The following is a 10673-nucleotide window of genomic DNA, read 5'->3' on the forward strand; positions in this document are numbered from 1 at the left end:
TTTGCAAACAACGAGGAAAATAAAAAAGATCTATTTTTTATCTTTGGAACAACACTGCTGTGTGAAGGCTTTCATCAATCATTGTTGTATCACATTCAGGTTTAAATGGGATTAAAAACGACACCAATTTGCTGCAAGATTATCACTAAAGTTGTGAGAAGGGAGACATCTGCTGGCTGAGTTCAGAACTACAAGTGAATCTCAGATGCTGAAACAGCTTTTCTCTTTGACAACTTTGTATCTTGAAGACATCTATACGCCATGCATGATCTACACGGGATCCCTGGGATACTTCAGTTGAAATCTGAAGAGCACAAGAAGAAAAGTCTGCAGAACTTTTTTTTTTCAATTAAAAATTAAAAATGTTCCCTTACAAGTAAAATTAGCTGGTAACTGGCTTTTTAAAACATCGTTTTTTTTATCTGTTTGATCTTTTTTTTAGTGTGTATCAGTTCGGATTTATAGAGGATCCCTTTCATATAGTTTTTCAAGGTTAAAATGTTAAATTAGAGCTTTGAAAACAGTCGTCAGTGTTTGTAAAATAAAATGAAAAGAGTATTTTGAGATTTTTTAAACAATAAAATACATTCAATTATTTGTATTGATAGCATTAGTATAAATATGATGATGTAAAATTAAAAAGACAATTTTGTGTCCTTTTACGCAGTTTTGATGGTGTAGAATCTTTCGAATTTTCTGAATTACGGCTGTATAACATTTCTGTATGCATTAATATTTTCTTAAATTATTTTTTCGTGGCATTCCCCTTCATGTTGTTTATTATGTTTATAAATAAAGTTTTTGAAAAAAAGAATCTTCCGCCAATAAACTCACGTGACATCAAGATTGGTGCATTCACTAACCTCCGACATTTACTCTGTTATGAATAAAAAGTCAATCTAATTATATAAATAATTATTATTATCTGTATTTTTTTACACTAACTTTAAGTTTAACTGTGTTCATTCGTTATATTTATAGTTCCTTTCGCATTTTCACTAGACGCCGTTTGAGGAGTTGACTGCTTTCTGAGAGGACCTGAAGGCAGCATGACACAACAGGGAACAACATGGCGTGTTGTAGAAACTGTTTTTGTTGTCAGTGCTGCTGCAGAGAAGGAGAGACGAGGACGCCAGAAGAGCTAGTAAGAGAAGACACAGTCAGCAGTAAAAGAAGAGTTTCTTCATCCGCCATTCAGTCAAATTTGCAGAATTTAGTTCTTAAGGCTTCTTCTCTGGTTCGCTCCACCCTGGTGTTGTATAGCATCTTCTGCAGGCAAAGCAGTGCTAGCTTAAATTTATCAAATCGTTTCGCGGTACTTTAGCAGATTGTTTTAATGTTAGCGGGACTGGAGACAGAAAGGACTGCGGGGTTCTGGCAGCAGTTTGCCCTCCACCCCTGTTTAAAATTATAGCGTTTTTATAAAGTTCAAGTTTTCGCCTGTATGAATAATGAAATATGACATACATAGCTTCTGTAGAACATGTAAAATAAAAATGAACCAATAATGTGTTGTTACATGTTTACTACGGTATAAGTAGCTTTAGCAATGACCCGACTCAGAAAGCTAAGCTGTATTCCTAAACAAGTAGTTCATTACAGATTATTTCATCTTTTCACACTAGTGTCTTGATTTTAAAACACTAGAATGTTTTCATCCACTGAATTCAACTAATCTTCACCACTTTGTAAATGTGTGGCTTTAAACCAGTACTGGAGGAACAGTTCCATCATTTAATCTACAACAATTTGTGCAAAATTCACAATATATAAAAAAGTAATTACCAGAGTTCCCCAAGGATCGGTCTTAGGTCCATTACTTTTCCCTTTGTTTTTCAGTGACATCTGCAAAGTTTCTACAATCATTCAGTCTCTATTGTTTGCAGATGACACAACTGTCTACCAGTCTGGAACAAATGAACTAAATTAGGTTGATGAAAAGGTTATTTTTGAATTGGAATAAGACAAAGTAATACTCTAGTACCCACACAAAGCTCTTGTTACTCATTCATTCATTCATCTTCTTGTCCGCTTCTTCCCTTTCGGGGTCGGGGGGGTGCCGGAGCCCTGAAGGGCGAAGGCGGGGTTTACCCTGGACAGGTCGCCAGTCTGTCGCAGGGCCTCAATCACACACACATTCACTCTCACATTCACGCCTAGGGCCAATTTAGAGTCACCAATCAACCTATGAAGCATGTTTTTGGACGGTGGGAGGAAGCCGGAGTCCCCGGTGAAAACCCACGCATGCACGGGGAGAACATGCAAACTCCACACAGAAAGGTCCCAGCCGGGATTCGAACCGGGGCCTTCTCGCTGTGAGGCGAGAGCGCTAACCACTGCGCCAAGCAATCATAATAATTAACAAAAATGCAGCAGAGAACACAATAACAAGCTGTTAGCAGAGACATGATTGCTAAAATTTGGGGATTGAGTAGATTTAAAACTCTTGTTGTTTATATTAAAAGCCAAGTAAAAAAATGTGCATGGTCTTTTTCATTCAATATTTTCCTCAAATTCAGAAAAAAAAGCAGAAAGAGAAGAAAATACTTAGTTAAATTCAATATGCTCGCTCAACCTTAAGACAGGCAGGCGCACATATGAGTTTATGGAGTAAACCTGTGGAATTCACTAACCAAAACATTCAAACAAATCTCTGAAATAAATAATATAATAATAATGTCAGAGCATGTTGTTCTTTTTGTTTATTCAGAATGTTTTTTATTCACTTTAGGCTGTTTTAGGTGAAATCCAAGATGAAGAAGATGAAATTTTGCCCCGGAAAGATTACGAGGTGAGAAACTGTGAGGAGACTTGTTGGACTCTGGTTGGACTTGTGGCTCTGATGATACCAACTGTGATCTGACTCCTGCAGAGCTTGGATTATGACCGCTGCATCAATGAGCCCTATGTGGAGGTTCTGGAGGGAATGGACAACAAGGTGAAAGAAGGGAAGTTTTTTATGTGTTTTTTTGTGTGAAAAATCTCCTTTTTAGTCATTTCAATTTGCCAACAGAAATCCAGCAAGTATGAGGTGGTGCGGTGGATGATGGTGTTTGTGATCGGGGTCACGGTGGGTCTGGTAGGTACCCTCTGAATATTCTCTTGTACTTTATCAGATCTACAGGCCACATCTAATTCCATTGTTGTTTACAGGTTGGACTATTTGTGGATTTCTTTGTGCATCTCTTCACCAGAATCAAATTCTCAGTTGTTGGTAGTTGTATCCTTCATTGTGGTTCTGCTTGTTTCTGAATGTTCCTGGGGCTCACAATCTGCAGAAGTGCAGATTGTAGATTCAAATTAGTTAACATGAGAATGTTCTAATCGTTCATGTTGAGAAAACGACACGTTTTCACCTTAACTGATCATTGACAGCCATAGAGAAGTGCACTGACAAAGGCTGTCTGTCTTTATCTCTGCTTGAACTTCTCTCATTCAACGTGATCTTCGTCTTCATCGCCAGCTTGCTCGTCCTTATCGAGGTGAGTTTGAACAGAACCTTTTTGGAGCAACATTTTCACACAAAAAAATAAAAAAAAACATAAAATATATTCAGATCACTTCCACAGACTTAAATTATTTAAAGACCCACTGATGAAAATTAGATTTTTGATCTTTTTAACATGTCACTGTAGCCTTTTTCTCACAATGGAGGACATTTATAAAAGTTTGGATCATAACTGTACAACTGCATAGCCCTGATATTGCTTGCCATTTTTGTTGCATTGCTAATGTTAGGTAGGGGTTGTGAGGAGCTGTAAGCTAGCAGGAGAGAATGAAAACAGAGAGCTCTCAGCAACAGAAGGGGAAGGGGGCGGGCTTACTCTGTGCCAAGAGTTCTGCCCACAACTCAGAGGTGAATTTCTGATGAGCTCTTGTTGCTCTGCAGAAACTATTTTCTAGAGAGCAACACAATTTTTTTGATTTTGGCTAAAAATAGGAAAATCACAATTAAAACACCACTTTTACAACAAATCAAGACGACTGGAGTGAAAAAAAGAAAATATATTCCTGTATCTGCTGCAAAGTATTTTTTTTTCTCTGTTTGGTCATCTCACTGCAGAGCAAACACATTTTTTATTGTTTTTAGGTTTTTGTAAACAAATGTTCTAATTCTCTGACACATGAAGACATTGTTGTTGTTTTGTTGACATACCTTTTCCTCCGTGTTGTGTTTTCAGCCGGTGGCTGCCGGTTCAGGAATTCCAGAAATCAAGAGTTACTTGAACGGAATAAAAATTCCTGGAATTGTGCGGCTCCGGACATTTCTCTGCAAAGCCGCAGGAGTCCTGTTTTCTGTGTCCGGAGGTGAGGAAGGACTTTTGGATTCCAGTTGTTGATCTTTTTAGAGTTCTTTTTTAATGCATTTTATAAGTGATGATTCAATTAGTTCCCATACATCAGTTAAACAAAGAATTTTACCAACATGAAACACTTTCTTGATATTCTGCTTCAGATGTTTTAGATACATGAAACTGATAAAACCTCTGATGTTTGATTTTAATGCAAAACCTTGTTTTGTATAGAGGAAATATTAGGATTAAATGTTGAAATTATATATTTTTTTGTGAAGACAACGTGAAGTTTTCTCTCTCAGGTCTGTTTGTGGGGAAAGAAGGGCCGATGATACACAGTGGAGCCATTGTTGGAGCTGGACTTCCTCAGGTACGAACCTTCTTCATCACTTTAAAGGAGAGCAATATTCTTATTTTCATTTAAACGTGTGTTAACTTCTTAGGTTTTATCCTTGTGGATAAATTGTAGCTCGGAAACCTCCCCATTCTTTAAAGTCCTATTTCAATCAGCTTTTGATTTAGTCAAAAAGTTCCAAGTTTTTAGCCAGAATCAAAAAGCCTGTGTTGTTTTTGAAAACATAGTTCCTGCAGAGCGGCAGGAGTTCATTAGAAAGTTTTGGGCGGGTCTAAGCAGCACCTTTGCCTTTGTGTAAATATCTTTGAGGCTAAACTTTTATCTCAATCCAGTATATGTTTAAAAATCAAAATTCCAACAGTAAATTGTAATGATTTTTTAACTTGCTTTACTTTCTGTTTCATAGTTTATATACTTCGCNNNTGATTTATTTTTGACAGATTGTGAAAAGGATAAATTTATATTCAAAACAAAGTAAAGTCTTATTCAAAACAAAATTACTATTTTAAAGAGACCTGGTGAACGTAGAACCAAATGCTAGGTTCATATTTTTTTCTCCGAAGTTGTACACAATATTAATTTGTACACAACTTTGTGCATTTAAATATGTTTCTTTTAGAAAGTTATCTTACCCCATAGGTCACAGGGTTGCTGGAGCCTATCCTAGCCACTTCAAGGTGTAGGCGTTGTAGACCCCGTCTTATTTAAAATCCATTGATTTGCCTCCTAACCTATTTGTTCAACCTCCATCAGTTTCAGAGCATCAGTTTTAAGAGGATCAAATTTGATTTTCCATACTTCCGCAGTGACAGGTGAGGCCCCTCGTCACACTTTCCTTTACAAGCATGAATCAAACAGTTGGTATGAATTATTACAAGTTTTTCTCTGTCAAATCTGATCCTCAGGGACAAGCGAGACTTTGTTTCGGCTGGAGCTGCTGCTGGAGTCGCTGCTGCATTCGGAGCTCCAATAGGGGGCACTCTTTTCAGCCTGGAGGAGGGTTCATCTTTTTGGAACCAAGCGCTCACCTGGAAAGTGGTGGGTCATCGTCTCGTCTTTGGGCAAAGAATCCATTCCTCACTTCGCTGTGTGTATTAGTGAATGACTCCTGGCCGTAAAACGCTTTGGGACTTAATTCAATGTAGAAAACTGTTATCCACGTCATTTATTACCACACAACTCCAGAACATCAATTTTGCAACAGTAATGTGCTTTATAAACAAATAATTGCAAATGTCATTTCCCTCGGCCTCAGCTTTTGCTGGTACACAAATTTTCAACACCTGGTTTGACATTAAGCTGTTGGGAATGAAACATGTAAAGAGGGAGGCTCCATGCAAACGAAGGGAGCACCTCCATCATTTTGGTGCTGCAGACAGACCCGGCTCGTGGCTCAGGACAACACCAGCTTAAGCAGCACGGCGATGTGTGGAAGACATGCTGGAGCCTCTGATAACAAGTCTAACACCACAGTCACAAATACCACTGACACAACTGACACTGCGCGATGAGGAGGCGCCGGCAAAATGTGGAACAATGTGACACAGCAACTCATTGAAATGTGGTGGGATGAATGCAGGTTCATTAAAAGGCTCATTCCTCCATTGTGGCTCTTTGGCTTTGAAGAAAACTTTGGATTTAACTAATTCTTGTTTAGATTTTTGACACGTCAGATAGGCCTAACTGATCAAAATGACAGTAAAAGGTTTAATCTTCTGTCAGAGTGCTTTATCATCATTATCTTGTTGCAAGATGCACGTGAACTGTCAGGATAGGGGCGGGGGTGCACTGAGCGTGTGCGGTTGCGGAGCGGTCTGTCATGAACCAAATATGAGAGAAAGAGACTCTAGAAATTGATGATAAAACGTAATTAATTTAGAGTCTGCAGGAAAAGAGTTCAATGTAGAACCTCCTCCACAACAAACTTATACAGACACCTGTTTGTAATTGTTTAAGTCTTGCAAATATAGTCAAAAACCCTATATGTGCTGCCCCCTGATGGTTGAATCAGGTATTACAGTTGAATTTTGTCATTGGTCAAAACATGTAAGTTTCACAAGTCTGACATCATGATCTGCAGCTCCAATAATGATAACAGTCCAGCCCCCAAGCCCCGCCCCTCTGACTGGATTTTCAATCTTTAGCTGTGGGTGGAGTCGACCTCCAACTTCCCTGTTTGGTTACCCTTTAAGACACATAAATAATCAGCCTTTTTGTTTGAGTTATGATGATCCTGATGTTTCTTTTCATCATCCTCTCAGCTCTTCTGCTCCATGTCGGCCACTTTCACGCTGAACTTCTTTCGCTCTGGGATCAACTTTAACAAGTGGGGCTCCTTCCAGCTGCCAGGTCTGCTCAACTTTGGGGAGTTCAAGGTAAACAGGCTCAGAAATTGTTTCTTACACTCTACATTTTTACAATGTTTATTTCTGTTTTTTTTATTATTTTATTTGAATGTCATTATATACCTTAAGTTTGTTCGTTGTCAAGAACAATTTTTTAAAGATTTTTTCCTCACATATAGACTTATTTTGGTAAAATCTTCAAATGTATGGATGATAAATAAATATTTCTTGGCTATAAATGTTTTTTTTTATCTAGGAAAATGAAACATTTCAAATCCATCCAAGAAAACAAAACTTTAAGGACTAAAACAAATGTTTTAACTTTAATTTGGAATAATTCGCTCTGACTGTTGATATTATTTTGGGAACAAAACAGCTTTTTGAATGTTAACCCTCAGTGTCCAGATGGAGATAAGAACTGCCACCTGTGGACGGCAGTGGACTTGGCCTTCTTCGTCCTCATGGGCGTGGTGGGGGGCCTGCTGGGGGCTCTTTTTAACTGCATCAACAAGTGTCTGGCCAAGTATCGCATCAGACACATTCATCCCAAAGCCAAGTTTGTCAGGTGACCCAGTCGTACTGAGACCATCTCCCTTCTCCCTGACTCCAAGTTGATCTCCTCGCTACTCTTTTCAGAGTTCTGGAGAGTCTCCTGGTTTCTATGGTGACAACAGTGGTGATATTTGGAGCTTCCATTCTGCTGGGCGAGTGTCGCGACCTGTACTCTCCGGCAGCACACAACAGCTCGGTAACCTCCTCTAGAATGAATAAATACAGATCAGGACATTTTATGACTTTAGGATTTGTTTTAGCTTAGTACATCGTGAAGGAGCGACTCAAACCGGTTGCTTTGTGCCCAAAGGGGCCAAAAGTGGTATTACACGTGTGTAACATCGCATTTAGGGGTTTGTATCGTACACGGTCCATTGATCGGTACAGAAAAGAGTCAACTAACTGTTTGATGATACAAAACAGTCCAATTATTTTGTCTAAATTGAAACAAAAAATGGAAACTATAAATGAAAAATAAAATTTAAAGGAATACAGGGTTTTTCCTGGTATAAAATAAGGTTGTGGTGGTGTCTCATTGCAACCTCAGATTTGTATACCCCCCACCCTCACCCCACCCCGGGTCAAAATTTAATTCCAAATTAAATCTAAAACAAAAAAGTTAGAATCAAACTTTCATTTTTTGTATTAATTGTAGTATTGAAACTAACTGTGGGGAACATTTACATATGTCAAATAATTATTATACATTTACATAATATACACAATAGTTAAACCATAACAGTGCTATGTTTTTCAATAGGCCATATAACACTTTTGATTTATTTTAATCTGACAGCAGCACATTCAAGTTCCTTTCAAAATAAAATGCAGTCTTAAAAAACATCCTCCTAAAGCAGTAAATATGTTGACATAAACACCCCAAAAAATGTCTTATAGTTTGAGCCACTTTTTAATTCACAGGATCATATTAAAATTGTCTGATTTAAAAAAAAAAAGCATAAAACTTCTGTGAATTTGATTTATTCTTTATTTTTGACTTATCTTGCTAATAAGCAAACTGATGAGATTTGAAGACCCATAAACGTGACTTGTCTTTGTTTTTCGGTCTGATGGGTTTGTTTTTAGCTGGCCAGCAGTGAAGACATCAACTCCACCATCCGCCAGTTCTTCTGCTCCAACAGGACCTACAACGACATGGCCACATTGTTCTTCAACCCACAGGAGGCAGCCATCCACCAGCTCTTCCACCAGGACAGTAAGCATTAGCCCTGTAACAAAACTATATTAGAGTCAAATTCTTCCTGTTTTACAAGTTAGAAACTTTAACTCACTAATAAATGACTTTGATGGCACTTGAACCTTTTTTATGATGAGAATTCCATCAAAACAACTTTAATGAGTTTTTTCTCAATTATTTAAATTTTTGAAATTAAAGATGTTGGTTATACTCTTCATTAAGCGACACATCTGTGCTTTTATCATTTCTGCCCAAATAAAGACATCACATTTTAAAAACCATGGCTCAAAGTGATAACATTCTCTGCCTCACAGGTACCTTCAGCCCTGTGACTCTGTCGGTCTTCTTCCTGCTCTACTTCCTGTTGGCCTGTTGGACTTACGGCGTGTCCGTACCGAGCGGTCTCTTTGTACCGTCACTCCTGTGCGGCGCCGCGTTTGGACGTCTGGTCGCAAACATTTTAAAAGTGTAAGCCCTTTAATGTTTACCCGTGTTACATCACAAATCCAGAGATACATCTGAGATGCTCCATCCGGAGAGATTATAGTGGAGATGCGCCTCACTCATTATTAATATAATATTGTTCCATTTGTTTTTAGACTTTAGGTTATTAGACCAAACTATACTGCAACATTTAATATGATAAAATTATCTTTTTTTTTTGCAAAATCATGAACCCAAATCATTTTAAAGACTCATTCCAATGAAAATTGTGTTCTTAACATGTTCTTATATATTTTTTCTGATGATTTTTTTCTGTTAAGATTAAAACTATTGTGAATCAGAAGCAGATAAAAAATGCAGTTTAAAAAAGAACTTATTGGTGATGTAGAAAATAGGCTGGGCGGGGCCACAAGCTTCCTTCATTCTGATGCATCCACTTGCAGGCACATAGATCCACGAACGTCGTTGTTTTTCTCGTCTTTGCTGGAGTCTGGATCACAGCTGGATAGCTCCAATGTTGCTCGCCTTTTTTGTTGCTAATGTTAGGTTTGGTGCGTGAGAGGCTGTAAGCTAACAGTAGAGAGTTTAAACAGATTTGGATGATAGAAAGGGGGCGGGTCCTCTGCAATAAGGGTCCCGCCCACAACTCAGAGTTCAGTTTTTGATACATTTTTGGTGCTCTGCAGAAACTGTGTCCTAGAAAACAACATAGGTTTTTGGATTTAGGCTAAAAACTGTACAATCATAATTTAAAGACCACTGGGAACTCTATGAAAGTAGAAATTGATTGGAGTGAAAATTTCAAGCTTTAAAGACGTTTAAATTATTGCCCTAATAAATAGATAAAAGTTGATGTAAAAACTAAAAATATCTATTTGCCATCCTTAAAGAAAGACATGGTATTGCAACAAAAACAGTAACTTTTTTAAATGTATTTATTCACTTTTTCTTTAATTGTGGTATTTAAAAAAATAAAAGCACATCTATTTGCTTTAAACATTTAGCTCAGCCGTTTTCTGGTCACATTTAAAAGCTTTTCATGACACAGCCCTTTAGTGTCACTTTTAAACTACGTATATTTTTATTGTTACAAACAATAAATATCAAAATAACCATGTAAACAAGGATACAACATCAACTAACTCATTTACATACAGGGAAAAACAAGCTCCATAGTATTATGAAAATCATGACAAACACAAAAGACTAAAAATTTAGGTAATTAGGAGGTTTTGGAAGTGTGTTTTTTTTTACACTTTCAGAATCAAACAAGAAAAGCATTGAGAAACATCACAGAATAAGTTTCTGTTTTTTATTCTCCACCTGAGAAGATACAAACTGCTTTGCTTAACTTTTTATGTTCAAATAGTCCATCATTAGTCAGCTTGATGTAGCGACATCTCATGATTGTGGTTTCTGTCGGATCTTCCCTTCACTGCGAGTTTGTTCTTCCACAGGAACATGGGGCTGGACATTTACTCCGG

General features: G+C 37.6%; 1 protein-coding gene across 1 annotated transcript; it reads left to right on the forward strand.

Moving 5' to 3' along the window:
* Positions 1 to 721: 721 nt before the first annotated feature.
* Positions 722 to 10673, forward strand: LOC112141329 (chloride transport protein 6; the record flags this gene model as incomplete). Its single annotated transcript, XM_024264438.2, is given in 16 exon segments — positions 722 to 1144; positions 2732 to 2791; positions 2873 to 2938; positions 3014 to 3079; positions 3154 to 3220; positions 3376 to 3482; positions 4182 to 4308; positions 4598 to 4665; positions 5404 to 5462; positions 5556 to 5688; positions 6912 to 7025; positions 7394 to 7560; positions 7632 to 7743; positions 8634 to 8763; positions 9060 to 9213; positions 10647 to 10673. Coding segments are annotated over 16 exon segments (1532 nt in total), but the record flags the coding sequence as incomplete, so codon positions are not given.

The sequence above is a fragment of the Oryzias melastigma genome, unplaced genomic scaffold (genome assembly GCF_002922805.2).
Source record: "Oryzias melastigma strain HK-1 unplaced genomic scaffold, ASM292280v2 sc01035, whole genome shotgun sequence".
Taxonomy (NCBI): Eukaryota; Metazoa; Chordata; class Actinopteri; order Beloniformes; family Adrianichthyidae; genus Oryzias; species Oryzias melastigma.